Genomic DNA, 26956 nt, shown 5'->3' with positions numbered 1-26956 from the left:
ATCCTACTCAAACTCTTCCAGAAAATTGCAGAGGAAGGTAAACTTCGAAACTTATTCTATGAGGCCACCATCACCCTAATACCAAAACCTGACAAAGATGCCACAAAAAAAGAAAACTACAGGCCAATATCACTGATGAACATAGATGCAAAAATCCTTAACAAAATTCTAGCAAACAGAATCCAACAACACATTAAAAAGATCATACACCATGACCAAGTGGGCTTTATCCCAGGGATGCAAGGATTCTTCAATATCCACAAAGCAATCAATGTAATACAAAACTTTAACAAATTTAAAAATAAAAGCCATACGATTATCTCAATAGATGCAGAGAAAGCCTTTGACAAAATTCAACATCCATTTATGATAAAAACTCTCCAGAAAGCAGGAATAGAAAGAACATACCTCAACATAATAAAAGCTATATATAAAACCACAGCAAACATTATCCTCAATGGTGAAAAATTGAAAGCATTTCCCCTGAAGTCAGGAACAAGACAAGGGTGCCCACTTTCACTGCTACTATTCAACATAGTTCTGGAAGTTTTGGCTACAGCAATCAGAGCAGAAAAAAAATAAAAGGGATCCAAATTGGAAAATAAGAAGAAAAACTCTCACTGTTTGCTGATGACATGATCCTCTGCATAGAAAACCCTAAAGACTCCACCAGAAAATTACTAGAGCTAATCAATGAATATAGTAAAATTGCAGGATATAAAATTAACACACAGAAATCCCCTGCATTCCTACACACTGACAATGAGAAAATAGAAAGAGAAATTAAGGAAACAATTCCATTCACCATTACAATGAAAAGAATAAAATATGTAGAAATATATCTACTTAAAGAAACAAAAGACCTATATATAGAAAACTATAAAACACTGGTGAAAGAAATCAAAGAGGACACTAATAGATGGAGAAATATACTATGTTCATGGATTGGAATAATCAATATAGTGAAAATAAGTATACTACCCAAAGCAATCTATAGATTCAATGCAATCCCTATCAAGCTACCAACACTATTTTTCATAGAGCTAAAACAAATAATTTCACAATTTGTATGGAAATACAAAAAACCTTGAATAGCCAAAGCAATCTTGAGAAAGAAGAATGGAACTGGAGGAATCAACCACTTTTAAAAGAATGAAACTAGAACACTTTCTAACACCATACACAAAAATAAACTCAAAATGGATTAAATATCTAAATGTAAGACCAGAAGTGATAAAACTCCTAGAGGAGAACATAGGCAAAACACTCTCTGACATAAATCACAGCAGGATCCTCTATGACCCACCTCCCAGAATATTGGAAATAAAAGCAAAAATAAACAAATGGGATCTAATTAAAATTAAAAGCTTCTGCACAAAAAAGGAAACTATAAGCAAGGTGAAAAGTCAGCCTTTGGGATGGGAGAAAATAATAGCAAATGAACCAACTGACAAACAACTAATCTCAAAAATATATAAGCAGCTCCTACAGCTCAATTCCAGAAAAATAAAAGACCCAGTCAAAAAATGGGCCGAAGAACTAAACAGATGTTTCTCTAAAGAAGACATACAGATGGCTAACAAACACATGAAAAGATGCTCAACATCACTCATTATCAGAGAAATGCAAATCAAGACCACAATGAGGTACCATTTCACGCCAGTCAGAATGGCTGTTATCCAAAAGTCTACAAGCAATAAATGCTGGAGAGGGTGTGGAGAAATGGGAACCCTCTTATACTGTTGGTGGGAATGCAAACTAGTCCAGCCACTATGGAGTTCAGTGTGGAGATTCCTAGGAAAAACTGGAAGTAGAACTGCCTTATGACCCAGCAATCCCCCTGCTGGGTGTACACAGCAAGGAAACCAGAATTGAAAGAGACATGTATACCCCAATGTTCATCACGACATTGTTTATAATAGCCAGGAAATGGAAGCAACCTAGATGTCCATCAGCAGATGAATGGATAAGAAAGCTGTGGTACATATACACAATGGAGTATTCCTTAGCCATTAAAAGGATATATTTGAGTCAGTTCTAATGAAGTGGATGAAACTGGAGCATATACAGAGTGAAGTAAGCTAGAAAGAAAAACACCAATACAGCATACTAACACATATATATGGAATTTAGAAAGATGGTAACAATAACCATGTATGCGAGACAGCAAAAGAGACACAGATGTATAGAACAGACTTTTCGACTCTGTGAAGAGGGAAAGGGTGGGATGGTTTGGGAGAATGTCACTGAAACATGTATAATATCATGTAAGAAACGCATTGCCAGTCTAAGTTTGATACAGGATACAGGATGCTTGGGGCTGGTGCACTGGGATGACCCAGAGAGATGGTATGGGGAGGGAGAACGGAGGGGGACTCAGGACTGGGAACTCATATACACCCGTGGCAGATTCATGTTGATGTATGGCAAAATCAATACAGCATTGTAAAGTAAAATAAAGTAAAAAAAAAAAAAGGTAAAAAAAAATAATAGAAGTTTGTTCATTTAAAAAAAAAAGAAAGCCTTCCTCAGTGATCAATGAAAAGAAACAGAGGACAATAGAATGGGAAAGACTAGAGATTTTTTCAAGAAAATTTCACATACCCAAGAGAACATTTCATGCAAAGATGAGCACAATAAAAGACAAAAATTGCATGAACCTAATGGCAAGAGGAGAGTGAAAAAGTTGACTTAAAGCTCAACATTCAGAAAATGAAGATCATGGCATCTGGTCCCATCACTTCATGGAAAATAGATGGGGAAACAGTGTCAGACTTTATTTTGGGGGTCTCCAAAATCACTGCAGATGGTGACTGCAACCATGAAATTAAAAGACGCTTACTCCTTGGAAGAAAAGTTATGACCAACCTAGATAGCATATTGAAAAGCAGAGACATTACTTTGCTGACTAAGGTCTGTCCAGTCAAGTCTATGGTTTTTCCTGTGGTCATGTATGGATGTGAGAGTTGGACTGTGAAGAAGGCTGAGTGTCAAAGAATTGATGCTTTTGAACTGTGGCGTTGGAGAAGACTCTTGAGAGTCCTTTGGACTGCAAGGAGATTGAACCAATCCATTCTGAAGGAGATCAGCCCTGGGATTTCTTTGGAAGGAATGATGCTAAAGCTGAAACTCCAGTACATTGGCCACCTCATGTGAAGAGTTGACTCATTTGAAAAGATTATGATGCTGGGAGGGATTGGGGGCAGGAGGAGAAGGGGACGACAGAGGATGAAATGGCTGGATGGCATCACTTACTCAATGGACATGAGTTTGAGTGAACTCCTGGAGTTGGTGATGGACAGGGAGGCCTGGTGTGCTACAATTCATGGGGTCGCAAAGAGTCGGACACGACTGAGCGACTGAACTGAACTGAATGGCAACCCACTCTAGTACTCTTGCCTGGAAATGCTCATGGATGGGGAACCTGGTAGGCTACAGTCCATGGAGTCGCAAAGAGTCAAACAAAGACTGAACGACTTCACTTCTTCACTTCTTCTTCAACAGAAGTGAAGATATTAAGAAGAGGTGGCGAGAATACACAGAAGAACTACAGGAAAAAAAAATGTTCACGACCCAGAGAACCACAATGGTGTGATCACTCATCTAAGAGCCGGACATCCTGGAATGCAAAGTCAAGTGGGTCTTAAGCATCATTATGAACAAAGCTAGTGGAGATGATGGAATTCCAGTTGAGCTATTTCAAATCCTGAAAGATGATGCTGTGAAAGTGCTCCACTCAATATGTCAGCAAATTTGGAATACTTAGCAGTTATCACAGGGCTGGAAAATGTCAGTTTTCATTCCAGTCCTAAAGAAAGACAATGCCAAAGATTGTTCAAACTACCACACAGTTGCACTCATCTCACACGCTAGCAAAGTAATACTCAAAATTATCCAAGCCTGGCTTCAATAGTATGTGAACCATGAACTTTCAGAACTCAAGCTGGTTTCGAAAAGGCAGAGGAACCAGAGATCAAATTGCCAACATCCATTGGATCATCAAAAAAGCAAGAGAATTCCAGAAAAATATCTGCTTCATTGACTATGCCAAAGCTTTTGACTGTGTGGATCACAGTAAACTGTGGAAAATTCTTCAAGAAATGGGAATACTAGACAACCTGACCTACCTTCTGAGGAATTTGTATGCAGGTAAAGAAGCAAAAGTTAGAAAGGGAGATGGAACAACAGACTGGTTCCAATTTGGGAAAGGAGTATGTCAAGGCTGTATATTGTCACCCTGCTTATTTAGCTTATATGCAGAATACATCATATGAAATGCTGGGCTGGATGAAGCACAAGGTGGAATCAAGATTGCTGGGAGAAATTTAAATAACCTCAGATAGGCAGATAACACCACTCTTATGGCAGAAAGTGAAGAAGAACTAAAGAACTTCTTGATGAAAGTGAAAGAGGAGAGTGAAAAAGTTGTCTTAAAGCTCAAAAACCTGAGGTCTTGGCTTCTGGTCCCATCACTTCATGGAAAATAGATGGGGAAATAATGAAAAAAGTGAGAGACTTTATTTTTGGGGGGCTCCAAAATCACTGCACATGGTGACTGTAGCCATGAAATTAAAAAGCACTTGCTTCTTGGAAGAAAAGCAATGACCAAATTAGACAGTATATTAAAAATCAGAGGTATTGCTTTACCAACAAAGGTCTGTCTAGTCAAAGGTATGTTTTTTCCAGTAGTCATGTATGGATTTGATAGTTGGACTATAAAGAAAGCTGAATGCCAAAGAATTGATGCCTTTGAACTGTGGTGTTGGAGAAGACTCTTGAGAGTCTCTTAGACTGCAAGGAGGTTTTACCAGTCAGTTCTAAAGGAAATCAGTCCATCCTGAATATTCTTTGGAAGGGCTGATGCTAAAGATGATTATCCAAAATTTTGGCCACTTAATAAAAAGTACTGACTCATTGGAAAAGACCCTGATGCTGGGAAAGATTGAAGGCAGGATGAGAAGGGTACAACAGAGGAGGAGATGTTTGGATGGCATCACTGACTTGATGGACATGAATTTGAGCAAGCTCCAGGTGTTGGTGATGGACAGGGAAGCCTGGTATGCTGCAGTCCACAGGGTTGCAAATAGTTGGACATGACTGAGCAACTGAGCTGAAGGGCAGTTTAGTGTTTCTCTTGTTCTTGCTCTCTCTCTTCTCATTTACTATCCAGTGAAGGAAACAAATGACCATACTCATCACTATTACATTATAAATGTCTGCTTTCAATTATCTCACTAATGGAGTGCTGTGAATAAGTGGATATTTTTTTAAAAAAAGACTATATTTGACTTTGCAATGCATGTCATATGTTGATATTTTACATTACAAGTTGCAAAGAGAAATATGAAAGTGTAAAGAAGAAAGTTCTGCCAGCTAATTAAATTTTTAGACTACCTTCACAGAAAACAAATTCCCTGTTCCTGAAGGGCACTATTTAAGCAGAGTTTGATTGCTTATTTTTTTCAAGGATATTATGAAACTGTTTTTTCTATTTTAAATTATATTACAATAATTTTCTATTACTAAAGGAGGTGGCTCAGACACATACTAGGTGTAAAGCTGAGGAGCCAGTCAGTTAGAATTTACCCTTGATAACCTAGACGAGAAAACCCCATTGTTAAAACTGAACATTGAATGATATGCTCTCTACATTATTGAGTGTAATGGGGATAATAAGATATATATTTATGAAAACTTCTCTACTTGTGTTACAGAAAATAGAAATTATTGATGATGAAGAAAGTGATATGATAAGTAATTCTGAAGTAGAGCAAGTGAATTCTTTCTTGGATTATAAGGTAAACGTAATTTCAGATCCTTAATTTTTTAAGAGAAGGTATTAAAAGAGGTTGGTGATGGACAGGAAGCCTGGCATGCTGCAGTCCATGGGGTTGGAAAGATTCAGACATGACTGAGAGACTGAACTGAACTGACTGATTAAAAGAGGTAGACTTTTATAGTACCTATGTACCAGTTTTTTTTTTTCACTTCCATTTTCCATTTGATAAATTAAGCATCCTGGGGCTCTGCATTGACTCTCTTAGGCACCTGGATATCCGTCATGGTGCTGGGCATTTTAATTAATGCTGGTCAGTTTAGTGGTTATGGTTTTAAGAACAGTTTGCTGAGCAGCAGTAAGTGCTGATGCTGCATTGCAAGATGAGGCATAGTGGTGGTGAATGTGAAATTTATGACAATACTTTTTTTAAAGCCCATGTTCATTTTTAAATGATTATAAAGGAAATATTTTTCTAGTGTTCCTTGCTAATTTTATCTTGAATTTCATTTCTGAAGATTTTTTTTTTTAAATGTAATAATATACCTGTTTTAGAAGAAGTTTAAAAACAATCCCCATGGCAAATACTGAATGAATATGAATACAGATGACCTTTTCTTAATGTCACTTGTTACTAAAATGAAAGACTTACTTTGACAGCATGCCATACATAATTTTGTTTTTTAAAAATTTTTGATGTAAGCTATCAGTCTAGATGTCAATATGTTTTTCATAGATGTTTAATTGTTGTCCCTTTGTTAATCCATGTCCTATCTTACTAGATAACTTTGGGATTTTCTGGAATTTTGACCACAGATTCATTTTTTTCATAGAGAAGAGTAATCTTAAAATGTTAACAAAAGATAACATTTAATCAGAAAGACAGCAGCTGTCATTAACCTTTTCAGTTTTACTACAATTGAAAACTATGTAATTCAACAGATTCTGTTTTTCAACTGTTCATGACATGTCAGACTTTAAAATATTGAACATTGTAAACACAGAAGGGAATTATTTTTTGAAATTTATTTTCTAAATGGTCAAAAAACAATATAATACTGTATTTAAACTATATTTTAATAAATATAATTATAAGGTTGTTTGTTTTGAAGTACAAGAGATCATTCTAATCTCTCCTTCATGGTCATATAACATTTATAAATGTCCAGTTCAGGGTTTGCATGGCTTTTAAAACCATCACTTGGCACAGGCTATGGAAACTACAGATTAGAGGACTAGGTTGCACAGCTATTAAGTGTACTCCACTCAGTACTCTCATACAGGTCAGATAGGACTGGTCCCAGAACTCAGAGGAGTCTTTCCAGGACCTTTTCCCACTGGGGTACAAGCTCACTTCAAAGGTTTGAAGCTGAAGACATCAGCAAGCCAGAGTATCCAGTCCAGAAATGTCAGTTATCATTTTCATTGAATTCTAAAGGACATTTAAAGATTCAGTGTTTTCAATTTTGGTGAATGCTTTAGGAACAAGCATTTTGCTCCCTTATTAAGATATCTTTTATAACACATCATCATTCAATACAAACTTTTATCTAACTCTCAAAAATTAGCACCTATATAGAAAATATGTCTCTCTATAATCATTACTCAAGATATTTCAGTTCACCTCATCAGTGAATTTTGTCACTTTAATTCTGAAATAACTATAAGTGAAACCTCATATAGCAGTTCTCATTGCTGATTTCAGTACATTGATTTAAAATACTCTTACCGGTTTGGAAATTTGATCTTCCTTCAAAGAACATCATTTTATTCTATTTGCTTACACATGCTAAGTCTCCTTTCTTTAGGGTTCATAATCTCTTTGTTGGTTTCTTGAATATATTTGCCATAAGTTTCTTGAAGTCAGATACATATCTTATTCATGTATGTGTTACCTGATCTACTGAATAAGTCATAGACATCCAATAACAAGTTCCTAGAATAAATTAGTTTTCTTTGGAAATATATTTAACATTATTGCACAAGTGTTCATTTAATATGCAAGTGTTTTATATTTGCATTTGGAAATTACTACTATACAACCATCAATATTCACTGTTGGCATAGTCGACTTTCTGATTGAGATATTTGCCAGGAATCCATATTACTAGGATTTCTAACTAATCTGAAATGCTCGTGAGACAAGTGAATGACCGCAGTTTCTCAGGTATGATTAGCTATGTCATAACAGCTCAGGTTTAGCTGCCATTTTAAAAACATTAATTTATTTATTTTAATTGAAGCCTAATCACTTTACAATATTGTGGTGGTTTTTGCCATACATTTACATGAATCACTCATGGGTATACATGTGTCCCACCATCCCGAACCCTCCTCCCACCTCTCACCCCACACCAGCCCTCTGGGTTGTCCCAGAGCATCAGCTTTGAGTGCCCTGCTTCATGCATCAAACTTGCACTGGTCATCTATTTTGCATTTGGTAATACACGTGTTTCAATGCTATTTTCTCATACTGTCCCACCTTCACCATCTCCCACAGAGTCCAAAAGTCTGTGCTTTACATCTTTGTCTTTTTGCTATCTTGCATATAAGGTCGTCAATACATCTTTCTAAATTCCATATATACGCATTTATATACTGTATTGGTGTTTCTCTTTCTGGCTTACTTCACTCTGTATAATCAGCTCCAGTTTCATCCACCTCATTAGAACTGATTCAATTGCATTATTTTTAATAGTTGAATAATATTGCATTGTGTATATATACCACAGCTTTCTTATCCATTCATCTGCCAATAGACATCTAGATTGCTTCCATGCCCTAGCTATTGTAAACAGTGCTACAATGAACATTGGGTTACATGCGTCTCTTCCAATTCTGGTTTCCTCGGCATATATGCCCAGCAGCGGGATTGCTGGGTCATATGGCAGTTCTATTTCCAGTTTTTTTTTAAAGGAATCTCCACACTGTTCTCCATAGTGGCTATACTAGTTTGCATTTCCACCAACAGTGTAAGAGGGTTCCCTTTTCTCCTTACTCTACAGCATCTATTGTTTGTGATGATAGCCATTCTCACCAGCATGAGATGGTACCTCATTGTGGTTTTGTTTTGTTTTTAAATTTTTATTTATTTATATAATTTTTATTTATTTTAATTGGAGGCTAATTACTTTACAATATTGTGGTGGGATTTGCCATACATTCACATGAATCAGCCATGGGTGTACATGTGTCCCCCATCCCTTCCCTCAGGGTCATCCCAGTGCACCAGCCCTGAGCACCCTGTCTCATGCATCAAACCTGGACTGGCGATCTATTTCACATATGATAATATACAAGTTTCAATGCTATTTTCTCAAATCATTCCACCCTCACATTCTCCCACAGAGTCCAAAAGTCTTTTCTTTACATCTGTGTTTCTTTTGCTGTCTTACGTATAGGGTCATCAATACTATCGTTCTAAATTCCATATATATGCATTAGTATGCTGTTTTGCCGTTTTTCTTTCTGACTTGCTTCGCTCTGCATAATAGGCTCCAGTTTCATCCACCTCATTAGGACTGATTCAAAAGCCTTATTTTTAATAGCAGAGTAATATTCCATTGTGTATATGTACCATAGCTTTCTTATCCATTCATCTGCCGATGAACATCTAGGTTGCTTACATGTCCTGGCTATTGTAAACAGTTCTGCGATTAACACTGGGGGTACACATGTCTCTTTCTTTTTTTTTTTTAAATTTTAATTGGAGGTTAATTACTTTGCAACCTGTCTCTTTTAATTCTGGTTTCCTCCGTGTGTATGCCCAGCAGTGGGATTGCTGGGTACAGTTGCACTTCTATTTCCAGTTTTTTAAGGAATCTCCACAATGTTCTCCATAGTGGCTGTACTAGTTTGCATTTCCATCAACAGTGTAAGAGCGTTTCTTTTCTCTGCACCCTCTCCAGCATTTATTGTTGGTAGATTTTTGATATCAGCCATTCTGACCGGGGTGAGATGGTACCTTATTGTGGTTTTGGTTTGCATTTATCTGATAATGAGTGATATTGAGCATCTTTTCGTGTATTTGTTAGCGAGATACAACAAATGTATGTCTTCTTTGGAGAAATGTCTGTGTAGTTCTTTGGGTCTACTGTGTAGTTCTTTTGGGTCTAATTTTTTGATTAGGTCTCTTATTTTTCTGGAATTGAGCTGCAGGAGCTGCTTGTATGTTTTTGAGATTAATTCTTTGTCAGTTGCTTCATTTGCTAACATTTTCTCCCATTCTGAAGGCTGTCTTTTCACCTTGCTTATAGTTTCCTTCATTGTGCAAAAAATTTTAAGTTTAATTAGGTCTCATTTGTTTATTTTTTGCTTTTATTTCCACTAGGCTGGGAGGTGGCTCATAGAGGATCCTGCTGATTTACATAAGAATGTGTTTTTCCTGCTTACCTCTAGGAATTTTGTAGTTTAGATCTGGTCTTACACTTAAATCTTTAATGCATTTTCCGTTTATCTTTGTGTATGGTGTTAAAAGTGTTCTAATTTCATTTTTCACAAGTGGTTGACCAGTTTTCCCAGCACCACTTGTTGAAGAGACTGTCTTTTATCCGTTGTATATTCTTGCCTCCTTTGTCAAAGATAAGGTGACCATAGGTGTGTGGATTTATCTCTGGGCTTTCTATTTTGTTCCATTGATCTATATTTCTGTCTGTGCTAGTACCATACTGTCTTGATGATGGTAGCTTTGCAGTACAGCCTGATGTCTGGCAGGTTGATTCTCCAGTTTCATTCTTCTTTCTCAAGATTGCTTTGGCTATTCAAGGTTTTTTGTATTTCCATACAAATTGTGAAATTATTTGTTCTAGTTCTGTGAAAAATACCGTTGGTAGCTTGATAGGGATTGCATTGAATCTATAGATTGCTTTGGGTGATATAGTCATTTTCACTATATTGATTCTTCCAATCCATGGACATGAAATATTACTCTATCTATTTGTATTAGCTTCGATTTCTTTCATTAGTGTTTTATAGTTTTCTATACACAGGTTTTTTATTTCCTTAGTAGATTTATTACTAATTATTTTATTCTTTTCATTGCAATGGTGAATGGAATTGTTTCCTTAATTTCTCTTTCTGTATTCTCATTATTAGTGTATAGGAATGCAATGGAGTTTTGAGTGTTTATTTTATATCCTGCAACTTTACTATATTCATTGATTAGCTTTGGTAATTTTCTGGTGGAGTCTTTAGGGTTTTCTATGTAGAGGATCATGTCATCTGCAAACAGTCAGTTTTATTTCTTTTCCAATCTGAATTCCATTTATTTCTTTTTCTTCTCTGATCACTGTGGCTAAAACTTCCAAAACTATGTTGAATAGTAGTGGTGAGAGTGGGTGCCGGGGTCCAGCCCCGGTGGATCCAGGAAATTCGAAGGGTGGACGGAGTTGGCGAAGAGAGATCTATTTAATTAGAAATATAAGATTAGATTAGGAAAGAATAGTGTAGTAGGAAAATTAGTGGAGAAAAGATGCTGAATAACTTAGTTTACGTGGACAACTAATAAAACCTCAAGACAAGAGGTTTGCACCATCTATGTCAGGCCACCAGCGCCCATTTGAATAGTGGAGGGTGCCCCACCTTGGGCTCCCTTTCGCGTGGGTCTTAAAAGCCAGGGCAAGTAAGTGGACATGGTGATCCTCCACTCCCCATATGGGAATTCAGCCAGAAAATAAAGAAGACATGGGGAGACCGAGGTGCTTCAGTGAGTGAGGGCCCAATAACTTTATTTGTTAAAAGGACTTTTATACCTTTCCCACAAATGATGTTGTGTACATTATCTTCTGGCCTTGGGAGGCCTGTGAAACATTTTAAGACCATCTTTTGATAAAGGCTGCTCAACCAGAAAACTTATTTTCCCTTGAAGTGTTTTTTTCTTTATATTTCTAATCTATGTCAGCCTCAGAAAGTATCAAACAAAGTTACATTTTCAAGAAGCAAAGGTGCAGTAAGTTACAGCAAAGAAAGAACCAATTAGCTCAAAAGTCTGATGTGGTCAGTTTCAAGGCTACACTTGTTTTTTCTTACATTCTAACTATGTTAATGAATGTGCTCCCAGGTGCACAGTGGATAAGAGATATGGGAACTTAGCAACAAGCATTGGCTCAACAGTGAAATCTTACACCAGCGCTACTATAATAACTTTTAACTCTTTGAAAGGCTTTATGTTTTAGGCTTCCCGTGCCTCTCACAGTTGGGGGGCTGTAAACAATCACATGCATAGTTGTAAAAGTCCAGGTAAGGCAAGTTAGAGAGCCATCAGAGGGGTTTTTGGATTGAAACACTCTTATTATGCCCAGGAGACGTATTATCTGAAAGCTCTAAATTAACTTTTCCCTAAAAAAAGGTGGTGGGGTGACAGCCCCCTGATAACATCAGAAGAGTAGATGAAAAGCATAATATAGTAAAGCAGGCAGACTCTAATTTGGGGGTTAGATGCTCAGGAAATTCCAGGGGGAACCCCTGAAGCCTGATCCCCGTCTTTGCATTTTGTCAGGCTTGCTTCCTCATAACCTTTGCCATGGGCGGGATTCCTCACACTGTTTCCTGGCAAGTGGGTATCCTTGTCTTGTTCCTGACTTACAGGAAATGCTTTCAATTTTTCACCATTGAGGATAATGTTTGCTGTGGGTTTATCATATATGACTTTTATTATGTTGAGGTATGTTCTTTCTGGAGGATTTTTATCATAAATGAATGTTGAACGTTGAATTTTGTCACAGGCTTTCTCTGCATCTAATAAGATAATCATATAGTTTTTCTAATTTAATTTGTTAATGTGGTGTATCACATTGATTGTGTTGCGATATTTAATAATCCTTGCATCCCTGGGAAAAAGCCCACTTGGTCATGACATATGATCTTCTTAATATGTTGTTGGATTCTGTTTGCTAGAATTTTGGTGAAGATTTTTGCATCTATGTTCATCAGTAATATTGGCCTGTAGTTTTCTTTTTTGTGGCATCTTTGTCTGGTTTTGGTATTAGGGTTATGGTGACCTCATATAATGAGTTTGGAAGGTTACCATCCTCTGCAATTTTCTGGAAAAGCTTAAGTAGGATAGATTTTAGCTCTTCGCTAAGTTTTTGGTAGAATTCTGCTGTGAAACAATCTGGCCCTGGGCTTTTGTTTGTTGAAAGATTTCTGATTACAGTTTCAATTTCTGTGCTTGTGATGGGACTCTTAAGATTTTCTTTCCTTCCTTGTTCAGTTTTGGAAAGTTATACTTTCTAAGAATTTCTCCATTTCTTCAAAGTTATCCATTTTATTGGCATATAGTTGATGATAGCAGTCTCTTATGATCTTTTGTATTTCTATGTTGTCTTTGTGATTTCTCCATTTTCATTTCTAATTTTATTGATTACATTCTTTTCCGTTTGTTTCTTGATGAGTCTGCCTAATGGTTTGTCTATTTTATTTATCTTCTCAAAGAACGAGCTTTTAGCTTTGTTGATTTTCGCTATGGTCTCCTTTGTTCCTTTTATATTTATTTCTGCCCTAATATTTATGATTTCTTTCCTTCTACTAACCCTGGGGTTCTTCATTCTTCTTTTTCTAGTTGTTTTAGGTGTTGAGTTAGGTTATTTATTTGATTTCTCTCCTGTTTCTTCAGGTAGGCTTGTATTGCTATGAACCTTCCCCTTAGCACTGCTTTTACTGAATCCCAAAAGTTGTTCTGTTTTCATTTTCATTCATTTCTATGCATATTTTGATTTGCTTTTTTTCATTTCTTCTGTGATTTGTTGGTTATTCAGAAGTGTGTTTTTTAGCCTCCATATGTTTGTATTTTTAATAATTTTTTTCCCCTGTGATTGACATCTAATCTCACTGCTTTGTGATTAGAAAAGATGCTTGGAATGATTTCATTTTTTTTTTAATTTACTAAGGCTAGATTTATGTCCCAGGATGTGATCTCTCCTGGAGAATGTTCCATGTAGACTTGAGAAAAAGGTGAAATTCATTGTTTTGGGCTGAAATGTCTTATAGATATCAATTAGGTCTATCTGGTCCATTGTATCATTTAAAGTTTGTGTTTCCTTGTTAATTTTCTGTTTAGTTCATCTATCCATAGGTGTGAGTAGGGCATTAAAGTCTCTCATATTATTCTGTTACTGTTAATTTTTCCTTTCATATTTGTTAGCATTTGCCTTACATATTGTGGTGTTCCTATGTTGGGAGCATATATATTTGTAATAGTTATATCTTCTTCGTGAATTGATGTAGTGTCTTTCTTTGTCTCTTTTTATGGGCTTTATTTCAAAGTCTATTTTATCTGATATGAGTACTGCTACTCCTGCTTTCTTTTGGTCCCCATTTGTATGAAATATATTCTTCCAGCCCTTTACTTTCAGTCTGTATGTGTCCCTTGTTTTGAGGTGGGTCTCTTGTAGACAACATATATAGGGGTCTTGTTTTTGTATACATTCAGCCAGTCTTTGTCTTTTGGTTGGGGCATTCAACCCATTTACATTTTAGGTAATTATTGATAAGTATGATAGCATTGCCATTTACTTTGTTGTTTTGGGTTCGAGTTTATATACCCTTTCTGTGCTTCCTGTCTAGAGAAGATCCTTTAGCATTTGTTGAAGAGCTAGTTTGGGAGTGCTGAATTCTCCCAGGTTTTGCTTGTCTGTAAAGCTTTTGATTTCTCCTTCATATTTGAATGAGATCCTTGCTGAGTTCAGTAATCTGGCTTGTAGGTTTTACTCTTTCAACACTTTAAGTATGTCCTGCCATTCCCTTCTGGCTTGAAGAGTTTCTATTGAAAGACTAGCTGTTATCCTTATGGGAATCCCCTTGTGTGTTATTTGTTGTTTTTTCCTTGCTGCTTTTAATATTTGTTATTTGCATTTGATCTTCGTTCATTTGATTAATATGTGTCTTGGGGTGTTTTGCCTTGGATTTTCCTGTTTGTGGCTCTCTGGGTTTCTTGGACTTAGGTGGGTATTTCCTTCCCCATTTTAGGGAAGTTTTCAACTATTACCTCCTCAAGTATTTTCTCATGGCCTTTCTTTTTGTCTTCTTCTTCTGGGACTCCTATGATTCAAATGTTGGTACATTTAACATTGTTCCAGAGGTCTCTGAGGTTGTCCTCATTTCTTTTAATTCCTTTTTTTTTCTTTTTTCCTCTCTGCTTCATTTATTTCCACCATTCTATCTTCCACCTCACTTATCCTAGCTTCTCCCTCAGTTATTCTACTGTTGGTTCCCTCCAGAGTGTTTTTGATCTCAGTTTTTGTATTAGTCATTATTGGTTGACTCTTTTTTATTTCTACTAGGTCCTTGTTAATTGTTTCTTTCATCTTCTCAGTGTTTGTCTCCAGATTAGTTATCTGTAACTCCAATTTGTTTTCAAGATTTTTGATCATTTTTACTATCATTATTCTGAATTTTCTTTCAGATAGACTATCTCCTCCTCTTTTGTTTGGTTTGGTGGACATTTATCATGTTCCTTTACCTGCTGAATATTTGTCTGCCTTTTCTTTTTTTTTTTAGATTGCTGTCTTTTGTGTCCCCTTTTTGTAGCCTGGAAGTTTGTGGTTCCTCTTTATTGTGGAGGTTCTTCCCTGTTGGTGGGGTTGGACGAGTGGCTTTCAAGGTTTCCTGGTTAGGGAAGCTTGTGTCAGTGTTCTGATGGGTGGAGCTGGATCTCTTCTCTCTGTAGTGCAATGAAGTGTCCAGTAGTGAGTTTTGAGGTGTCTATGGGTTTGGTGAGACTTTTGGTCGCCTGTATTTTAAGGCTCAGGATTATGTTCCTGAGTTGTTGGAGAATTAGCTTGATATGTCTTGCTTTGAAACTTTTTTGCTCTTGGGTGAAGCTTGGTTTCAGTGTAGGTATGGAGACTTTTGGATGAGTTCTTGTCGATTAATGTTCCCCAGAGTCAGGCATTTCCTGATGTTCTCAAGTTTGGGATTTAATCCTCCTGCCTCTGACTCTCAGTCTTGTTCTTACACTAGCCTTAAGACTTATCCATCCATACAGCACCAATGATAGAACATCTAGGTTAATGGTGAAACGATTCTCCATAGTGAGGAACACCTATAGAGGTTCACAGAGTTACATGGAGAAGAGAAGTGGAAGGAGGGAGATAGAGGTGACCAGGAGAAGAAGAGGGGAAATCAAAAGGAGAGAGAGCAATCTAGCCAGTAATCAATTCCCTATTTGCTCTTCAGAGTCTGGAATACTCTGAGAGGTTCATGGAGTTCCATAGAGAAGAGAAGAGGGAGGAAGGAGACAGAGGTGACCAGGAGTAGAGGAAGGGGAGTCAAAAGGAGAAAGACCAATCTAGCCAATGACCAGTTACCTAAGTGTTCTCCGCAGCCCAGAACACCCAAAGAGATTCACAGTATTAAGGAGAGAAGAGAAGGGGGACGGAGGAGATAGAGGTTACCTGGGGGAGAAAGAGGAGAGTCAAAAGGGGAGAGAGAAATCAAGCCAGTAATCACACTCCTACATGAAAATGAGTATTGAAGATTGGATTCTTAAAGGTAGAAAACTGATAACAAATAGCAAAAAGCAAAGATTAAAAATCTAGAGTAGAGTTTAAACTCTCAAAAATACAACATTTTCAAAAAATTCACAAAAATTATAAAAATATACATATGAAATTAGCTTTAAAAATAGGGTCTTTTTTGCAGGGTAATAGTAGATTATAAAAATGAAAATTAAAGGAGTAATAAAGAACTTAAAAATTAAAAAAAAATAAAAAATTAAAAATGATAATAGTAAAATATATCTAGCAATTTCTCTGGAGCTGTTGAGGGCAGTGTGGGTTCAGTTCAGTTTCAGATAGTTCCTTGTTCCAGCTTATACTTCTTCTCAAGGTCTATAGGCCCCTTCCAATGTAGTCAGTGCTAACTACAGGGTTTTAATCTGTTGCACCTGTCACTTCCAAAAGGGTTCCTTCTTCATTGTTTCAATTCTGGTTTCCTCGGTGTGTATGCCCAGCAGTGGGATTGCTGGGTCATAAGGCAGTTCTATTTCCAGTTTTTTAAGGAATCTCCACACTCTTCTCCATAGTGGCTGTACTAGTTTGCATTCCCACCAACAGTGGAAGAGGGTTCCCTTTTCTCCACACCCTCTCCACCATTTATTGCTTGTAGAGTTTTGGATTGCAGCCATTATGACTGCCAGCATCACTTTTTAAAGAGATTGTCTTTTCTCCAATGTATATTTTTGCCTCTTTTGTCAAAGAAAGATCAAAGCGCTGGTCCATACGAAACCTTGTGTGCTTCCTACAGTCATCTTGGAGAATAATTGACAAAACTTAGTGGAAATACAGGGAAGATTTTAGTAAGAAAAATTAGCTAGGTCTTATTTTGTGAAATCAGTGACTGATGTTTATCTTACTGCTGCTGCTGCTGCTAAGTTGCTTCAGTCGTGTCCGACTCTGTGTGACCCCAGAGACAGCAGCCCACCAGGCTCCCCCATCCCTGGGATTCTCCAGGCAAGAACACTGGAGTGGGTTGCCATTTCCTTCTCCAATGCATGGAAGTGAAAATTGAAAGTGAAGTCGCTCAGTCGTGTCCGACTCTTGGTGACCCCATGGACTGAGGCCCACCAGGCTCCTCCATACATAGAATTTTCCAGGCAAGAGTGCTGGAGTGGGGTGCCATTGCCCTCTCTGGTTTATCTTACTACTTCCTTTCAAACCATTAATTTAGGCAAATCTTAAAAGGTCACACAAATCACTGCCTGTAATCTAGGAAGTGTTTAATAGGCTTGCAAATCACAGCACCAAGAAGAAAATGTTTGCAATATTAAATTATCTTAAAGCTATTTATGTTTTAAAACATTACATAAATACTGAGGAAGAGGAATAATGGTTTGAGGAGAAATTAGAGGTCTGCATAACAAAAGATGCTTTCTAACTTTTGCAAATGTAAATTGTTTTTTAAATGTTTCTAGTGAACAGTGAGTGTAGCTAAGATAGACTTGTGCCTTCAAAGGAGACACTGGGATAATGAAGATAGAGATCTCCTGTATTCAAAAAGACTTCCTGATCAGTACTTTACTAATACTGTTGTTCTGACAATAAATACTAATAAAATAAAATGTTTAGAATTAGTCATATGTATTATGGCAAGAACAAGTGAAATTTTATTATAATGTTTACTTATAATTTAGGTTACTGTAGAATGCCTTTAAATAAAGAATTTAGCTTGAATCATTTGCAGATCATTCACTTGATATTAAATGATCTGAAAAGGAAGCCGTTTGATTAGGGCAAATAAGTTCTAAATTGAGTTGATATAACTGATGCAGTAAGCATGTCCATAGATTGAATGTGGTTAATACAACTGTATCCTCTCAATTGTAAAAGGAATGACCATAAATTAACAATTTTTAATATATTTTATGCAGCTTTTTGAATAAATGATGTTAAAGTTCCTGCTATTCTCTTTGAGACAGGTTCTCCAGTTGCAGAGGATGCTCATAGCTTATCTTCAAGCTATTTGGCAAGAGAGCTGGCCAATAATTTTTAATAATGTTTTTATATAATACTTAAGGTATAATAAAATTCACCTTTTCATATATTTAGTTTTGACATTGGACACAATTGTGTAAACATGACCACAATTTGTTATTCATCTGGTGATGAACATTTGTGTTACATCTAGTTTGGGGCTATTATGAATACAGCTGCTATGAATATTCATGTATGTCTTTTTGTAGACATGCATTTTCATGTCCTTGGGTAAATACTTAAGGGTAGGATTGCTGAGTCAAATGGTAAGAAAGGCTATATTTAATTTTATAAGAAACTGCAAGACATTTCCTAAAGTGGCTGTATGGCTTTACCCTCCTACCAACAAAATATGAGACTTTTAATTGCTCCACATTCTTCTCATCAGCACTTGCTATTGTCAGTCTCTTTAACATAATCTATTGTAGTATGTTGGTGGGAATACCAGACCACCTTACCTGCCTTCTGAGAAACCTGCATGCAGGTAAAGAAGCAATAGTTTATATAACAGAACATGGAACAATGGACTGGTTCAAAATTAGGAAAGGAGTATGTCATGGATGTAATTATCACTCTGCTTATTTAACTTATATGTAGACTATATCATGCAAAGTACAGGACTGGATGAAGCAAAACTGGAGTCAAGATTGCCAGGAGAAATAATGCAGATGACATGTGCAGATGACGCCACCCTAAAGGCAGAAAGTAAAGAGGAACTAAAGAGTCTCTTGATGAAGGTGAAAGAGGAGAGTGAAAAAAGCTGGCTTAAAACTCAACATTCAAAAAACTAAGATTATGGCACATGGTCCCATCTCTTCATGGCAAATAGATGGGGAAACAAGAGACTCTTGAGAGTCCCTTGGACAGCAAGGAGATCAAACCAGTCAATCCTAAAGGAAATCAATCCTGAATATTCATTGGAAGGACTGATGCTGAAGCTGAAGCTCCAATACTTTGGCCTGATGCTGGGAAATCATGATGAGAAAGATTGAAGGCAGGAGGAAAAGGAGATGACACAGGATGAGATAGTTGGATAGCATCCCTGACTCAAGGGACATGATTTTGAGCAAACTCCAGGAGATGATGAAGGGCAGGGAAGCCTGGCATGCTGCAGTCCATGGAGTCACAATGAGTCAGACAAGACTGAGTGATTGAACATCAACAACAGTATGTTGGTGGTAGCATCTCTTTGTGGGTTTAATTTGCATTTCCTTTATGACAATATCAAACATTTTTCAAATGTTTATTGGTCACTCTCATATCTTCTTTGATAAATTGTATGTTCAAATATTTCGCCTGCTTTTTATTCTGTTGATGGTCCTATAAGAGCTCTTTATGCATCTTGAATGCAAATCCTTTATTGTATTTGTGATTTACAAATTTTTCCTCCTAATAGATTAAAAAAACTAAAAAAGATAAAGAATTCATTAAAAAAGAGAAATCCCACATCATTGCTTTTCAAAAGACACTTAGGAAAATGAAAATACAAGCTGTATTTTCATATTCTTAATTCGTTTTCTTAACAGTGTCTTTTGAAAAGCAATGATGTGGGATTTCTCTTTTTTAATGAATTCTTTATCTTTTTTAGTTTTTTTTAATATAAATTTATTTATTTTAATTGGAGGTTAATTACTTTACAATATTGTATTGGTTTTGCCATACATCAACATGAATTCTTTAAGTGTCATGATTTTTGTGTCTTATTGAAAATTTTTTGCCTAACCCAAGGACATAGAGAGTTTTTCCTCAGTTTTCCTCTAGAAGTTTTATAGTTTTTGGTTTTATGTTTAGGTCTGTTATCCATTTCTCATTAGATTTTGTATATTACGTGAGTTAAGGTTTCATACATCTTTTTTGAAAGGCATATAGATTTACAAGTTTTCAACCACTTTTTTGAAATGTTGAAAGATCTTCTTTGTGCATTGAATTATCTCAGCATCTTCATCAAAAGTCAACCAAATTTGTATGTGTGTGAACATATATATACACATATATAATGTAATATATAATATATATTTCTGAACTATTATGTCCATTAATCTGTATGGCCACACTTTCACCAACATCACATGTTCTTAACTTCTGTAGCTTAAATAGTAAATCTGTATAGAGCAATTTCATGGCCATTATCTTATTTGACCCTTATAACACTCAAGCTAGAATTGCCAACGATTACTAGTATTATATCCATTTTATTGACGAGTATATACAGTCACAGGTTAATTGTCCTGCCCAAGTTTACACAATTATCAGTAGATCTGGCACTAAAATCCTCCCAAACCTAGTGTATTGTTCTTTTCCTACACAACCAGGAAAAACAGTAAAGAGAGACTGAGTTTCAAATCATTGTAAATTTGGATATATTTTCTGAATAACAGACTCTTAGATAAGGGTGGGGAGCTCAGCAAACTATTTGATAGTCTTATTAAAAATTTCAGTCCCTCTTTGTTACAGAATAATAACATTTTTAGTTCTCAATGTTTGACTTTGAAATGATACATTCAGCATTACTGCATCTTCTATTGCTCTTTACTTGGGGTAAATTGGGCTGTGTCTATTCTTAACGCTAATCTGAATGCTAATTAGGTTTAATGTAGGATGAGTCTTTCCAAGAAGGGAACTGCTTCTTGATTTTTCTCTTACCAGGATTTATTTGATTGGATTTTCAACCTTGCAGATTATTTTCTGTTGGTGATTTGCTTAAAAGGCAACCTTTGCGTATTAGGATAATTTACTTCTGTGCTTTAGAATCCTATATGCTAAACTTTTATCTTTTTATTGTCTCTCAAATTTGACTGCTTTTTAAAAGTTTTATTGTGCATCAAACATGTGTAGTCCTAGGTTTGTACAGAGTAATTTATTATTTGATGCTTTCTCCTTCAGAATGAAGAAGTCAGATTCATTGAAAATGAGTTAGAGATTCAGAAGCAAAAAAATTTTAAACTTCAGACATTTGTAAGAAGCTTGATACTAGCCATAAAAGCTGACAATAAGGAACAACAACAGGTAAGCAACAGAAGAGAATAGTAAATTATAACATAATGTTGAAATGTGGCAAGTCACACTCGGGTTCCTCATATTCTTTTCATTTTTATACCTCATTCTTGCTTGTCATCAAGGAAGGATTTGTTATCTCCTGACTTGTTAGTATAGCTTTCTTGGGAATAAATACTCAGATTTTTGTGCTGCTTTAGTGGAAAATCAAAATGATTAACATACTTTGTTAATTCCAAGCCGGTATCAAGTAGGGAAAACATTTTAAATTTTTAAAATATAATTATTGACTCTATTCTCTTTTATTTTATGGGTTTTTTTTTTTTTTACTTTATTTTACTTTACAATACTGTATTGGTTTTGTCATACATCGACATGAATCCACCACGGGTGCTCATGCGCTTATCTTGTACATATTATTTAATTTAATTAATTTTAAATAAATTCTCAAGACAGTTGTAAAGATGAGGTTACACTAACTGGAGAGGCACATATTTTGGGACCTCCTGTGAATGAAAGAAGTGAGGCATTTGCCTCTCTTCTGGATTTCAGTTACCTTCCAGCCCCTACTAAATTTCACAGGTGTTTAAATACCTTCTATATCATGATATGTTGCACATCACTAAAAAAATTGAAATTGCTTTGTGAAATTCTTTGTAACCACAGTGCAGCATTTACTTTTCCTAATTTAACTATAGTGTTTGATTCCACTACCCCAAAGATGAAATGAAATGTCCTCTGTTTGTCACTGTGAATTTTTTTTTTTTGGCAAATTCTTCCCAGATTACATTTTCTGCCTCACTTTTTCTGCTAAAAGTTGTGTAATAATTTATTAATCTTGCTAAAAAGGAATATGTTAGTGTCACTCAGTCGTGTCTGACTCTTTGCAACCCTGTAAACTGTAGCTTGCCTGGCTCCTCTCTCCTTGGGATTTCCCAGGCAAGAATATTGGAATGGGGTGCCATTTCCTGCCCTAGGAGATTTTCCCAACCCAGGGATCAAGCTCGGGTCTTCTGCATTGCAGGCTGATTCTTTACCATCTGAGCCACCAGGGTAGCCTAAAAAAAAAAAAAAAAAGAATTATGTTAAATGTTATATTTAATACTAAATATGTTATATTTAATACTAAATGATGCCAAATATGCCTGAGTTGTGCACTATCATGTTGATTCCTGATTATCAGAGTAATTCAATGTAAGTAGTATATTACACAGGTAAGCCTTAATTAGGAAACAGTCTCGGTGGTTTCTATTCAGCTAGAGTACAAGCATTTATTCTTTATATCCAAGCAAGACATATGTAGCCTATTCCAGTCATCTCCAAGGAAAAAGATTAGTCTTAGCATCCCACAATTCTCCTGCTTTTAATAAGGAAAACGTCTTTACGTATTTCATCAAAGTAGTGAACCACAAAATTTAAGCTATAATTTACTCATAAGGCTTAATCTAGCATGTAAATTATGTGTCTAGTTTCATGAATTGTGCTCCACCCATGCTGTACACACACAGACATCCCAAGATGGTAGTTAGCAGTCATATTTGTCTGTTTTATTTAAGCATTTTGGTTTATTATGTGAGCTAAGCATATTCCATGGCATATTGAAAATGTATTTGTTTTTTAGGAACCTAAAATACAGATTTTAAATGAATAAGATGATAGTCTTGAACCTGGTCCCCAAAGAACTGTAATTTTTAATTACATTAATATTTAAAAAAGGAAAAATAGAATTAGGTTCAATATGGGAGTAATTTGGAGTGTGGTCCTAGTCCCAAAAGTCATGCATGGTTTGTATTTCAGAGTTATGTGGTCAGTTTATTCGCAGTTGTCTATGACTTTTTATATCTAGGAATAGCACACAAGCTGCATTTTATTTTCTTATTCTAACCTGGCTTTATCCTTCCCCCAAAACCACTAAAAAAATAAGAAAAGTACCTATTGTGCATTTTACTTTTGCCCTTTTCTTCTACTTTTCCTCTGAAAAAGGCTGATGAACTAAGATATGGACAAAACATTGGCTGGGGGGGGGAAAGAGATAGTTATACAAAAATTGTACTGAAAATCATAGCCTATATAATCAGCATCCAAGTACAAAATACTGATTTTTGTACTTGAGATTGGATATAATGGATCTCCAAATACAGTCTAAAAATATAGAAGATACCAACACAAAAGTTACCCAAGTCATCTCTTAAATTACTGATCTTTACTCCATGAAATGCTTAAAGGTTTATTTCAGGAAGGACTTGATTTTTATTCTGCCTAATAAAAGAGAATCATTGTGTCATTGGATTCTCATTTTAAAGTCCTGTTTTTCTGTTAATCTTAATTTGGGTAAATTGAGTAAGATGAGTGATCCACAGAATATTTTGCCACCATGAATCAGTCCAGGGTTTGAAAATATATGATAATGTCTGACTGAATATTAGATTATCCAAACCAATAGCCATTTTTAAATAAAAATAATGTTGTCAGCACTGTACTAAGTCATTAGTTATGATCTTTCTTCCCTTGATAATTCACTATGTGATTCTATTCTATTGGGAAATGCAATAATCTCTTGGGAAGAATGGCAGTAGGTCACACTCTGACTGGTAGAGAACCTGGAGTGAAGCAAGTTCATTGTGTTCACTTTAGTCTATGAAAAAGACAGTTCTAGCAACTGACAAAATCTGAAGATTTGTTCAGTGTTGCAATACAGAAAGATATCAAAAAGGAATATTTTTAAATGGACCTCATGCATTAGCAGTGCCTTGTTCTGCCTCAGATATTAAAGTTTTCCTATTTCATACTGCACTGATTTTAGTCAGGCAACTACATTAAATGCAATGACAAAGAAATACATAGTAGTGCTTCTTTGATTTTAAGGTCTCCTCGCTAGAATTTAAATGTTGTTAAGTCTACTCACCTACATGACTCTCCAGTATGCTAAGCTTTGTTCATTGGAACACTTTGCCCTCTTTAGTATGGCTTCTTTGCACTTGCAAAGTGAAATAAATCCAGTGATGTCTTTCTCATAAACTATGATCAACCACTGTCAGCAAAGGCTTTGTTGTACTATACTGGGTTAGTGGTAAACAACTGACCTAGAAGAAAATGGTTCTGTGCCCTATTACTGCAACCTAGAAACCTTAGGAAGCATGTAGTACCTTTAGGTGACTGCTTTGTAAACAGTACTCTGAGTTTCACCAAGAAGTTCATGAACAATTTAATAGCAAAAAATAAATAAATTTTTGTACAGACAGGAGTTAGCCTTTCCTTTTGCAGCCTGACAGAAAGTTCTAATCTTTCCTCTAAAACAACAACAACAACAACAAAAACTATAGGATTTACAACTGTCACTTCTTTTAATAAAGAGAATAGGAGAGTACTGTCTTATTTCAGCAGTGGATTTCATGTGTTCTCTAACATGCCCTGTCTTTCTGTTCATTATTTGGGTAGAGGCAAACCTGCACTTGATCTTTTTTTTTTTTTTTACTATTGCACCCAAAGCTAACACTACAACTAATGTTGTCTAAAAATTATTTTTAGTATTGGGAGCAGCAAACCATTCATTTAGTTTGCCATTTCTGATGGTCAAATGGGCATCAACACTACCAGCCAGATAAAACTTGATTAATTATTTTTCTAGTATGAATGCATATTCTGCAACTCCAGATGGAACAATTACACCATGGCAAAACTTAGTTCATGGCTCTTGCCTTATCCTAATTACTCCAGAAGAGAGATGAGCAGTCCTCTAAAAACATCATTACACAGCCAAATTCACTGGTTCAGCAGAGCCTTTATGAATGCTTGGCCATCTGTAGATATGACCATAGCCTAAGGAAAGAAAAAAAAAATCACTTGGACTTTTGAAATGCTAAAATTTTATCTAAAATAGAATAGCTGAACTTTTCCCCTAATTGCTTAATTACTTCTCCCACTGAAGTACAAAATAGTCTTGTGAACTGTGTTTTAGTGTGACGGACAGTATAACTGGGCAGGGGTATTTTAATAAGTTACATACAATTTTGAGCTTCCCTGGTGGCTCAGAGGTTAAAGTGTCTGCCTCCAGTGTGGGAGACCCGGGTTCGATCCCTGGGTCGGGAAGATCCCCTGGAGAAGGAAATGGCAATCCACTCCAGTATTCTTGCCTGGAGAATCCCATGGACAGAGAAACCTAGTAGGTTACAGTCCACAGGGTCGCAAAGAGTCGGACACGACTGAGTGACTTCACCTCACCTCACATACAATTTTAAAGTCCTTTAGCAATGATCACTAAACAATCAAAACTGATATGAAAACCACTTATCTCAGACACTTCAGAGCATTTGGTTCAGAGTAGTTGCTCATTTCTCTCCTCATTCCCTCTTTGTAGGTTACACTCTACATAATCCACACTCTCAAGATCTAGTATTTTATTACTTCCTTAAGAGTATATGAAGAGTTTTTCTCTTAGAAAAGATGCTGTACAAGGTTCTGAGAGAGAAATGCTCCTTTCTTTAAATCTGTAAGAATAAATCAATGTGAAAGGACCACAACTATAAAGCTGGAAAAATATGTTCAAATACTAATTCAAAACAATTGATTTTTCTGACTCAGGCATTGCTGTCAGATTTACCTCCTGAATTAGAAGAGATGGATTTCAATCATGCCTCGCCGGAGCCTGATGATACCTCATTCAGTGTGTCTTCTTTATCAGAGAAAAATGCCTCAGACAGTTTGTGATTGGGGTGGGGGAGGGATATATGATACAGCCTTTTGGCTACCCAACAAGTATGCATTTCAAGATAGTTGTATTGTGCTGCCCCAAAATTCTTCAGTTGGAAAAATATATTGTTGAAGCAATGTATTCTGTGAAGGATGAACGAGATATAATGGCTGTGGTGCAAAATGGTACAGATGGTACAAAAAAAAGTTTGTAAAATTTAAAAGCATTGTTTGAGAGTTTTTTCCCAAACTGATGGAACTCTGGAGGAAAATGTATTTAATTTTGAGCAGTTTAGCTATGAAATGCATAATGCCTAATTTCTGAAAGGTTTTTTTTTGTTTGTTTGTTTTATAGATTAATCTTAGTTTTAGTAATAGCTTTGACCAGAGACACAAAAAGATATTTCAACATAGCTTATCAAGTTACTGAAGCTTGACTAGTCTTGTTTTTGTAACCATTACATCTTCCTTCCTCTTTCCTTTTCCTGTCATCCACATACACTTTTACTCAGGAAAGTGGACTGAAAATTGAAAACAAAACATTAAAAACGTTTTAACGTAGATAAATCTTGGGGTTCATTTTTAAACTTATGTAAAAATTTGACTAAAGTTAATGATCGAAAATTAAAGTGATTGCTAGTATATACTTGCAAAATATTGATATTCTTCCATTATTAACCCAAATATTTGGGGGGGAGGAGGAAGAGCACTATGGAAAAGTAATTTAACCAACATGAAGTCAAGTAAATTGTTAAATGTATAGAAAGAAAATGTTGTAAAAGATTCATCTTAATGGGAACTCTTTATTGCTGCAAGTGACAAATAAGATTCACATTCTACTACTAAATTTGTATAACTAAGTTAGATGAAATGTTGCACAAATATTATAAGTTTATCACCATCATCATAATATTTCTTCAGTTCTTAGATTTTATGAAACAGGAAGTCAAGGTAAGCCACTGAGTTTTCCTTGTTTTAATCTAGTCACTGAGCTTTGTCAGCAAATTTAGCTCATTTCCCTATGAGCCTT

General features: G+C 35.9%; 1 protein-coding gene across 1 annotated transcript in view; it reads left to right on the top strand.

Annotated features, from left to right (window-relative positions):
* HDX (highly divergent homeobox) overlaps positions 1-26487 on the top strand; it is a 241535-nt gene extending 215048 nt beyond the window's left edge. The window contains exons 8-10 of the mRNA XM_070290381.1: positions 5715-5798; positions 21127-21249; positions 25819-26487. Coding sequence (XP_070146482.1) covers positions 5715-5798; positions 21127-21249; positions 25819-25944 — 333 coding nt within the window. The 3' untranslated portion in view covers positions 25945-26487. The remainder of the gene's footprint in view (positions 1-5714; positions 5799-21126; positions 21250-25818) is intronic.
* Positions 26488-26956: the final 469 nt, after the last annotated feature.

The sequence above is a fragment of the Ovis canadensis genome, chromosome X (assembly GCF_042477335.2).
Source record: "Ovis canadensis isolate MfBH-ARS-UI-01 breed Bighorn chromosome X, ARS-UI_OviCan_v2, whole genome shotgun sequence".
Lineage (NCBI taxonomy): Eukaryota > Metazoa > Chordata > Mammalia > Artiodactyla > Bovidae > Ovis > Ovis canadensis.
Note: the sequence above shows the minus strand (reverse complement) of the source record. Positions and strands in the feature narration are given on the sequence as shown.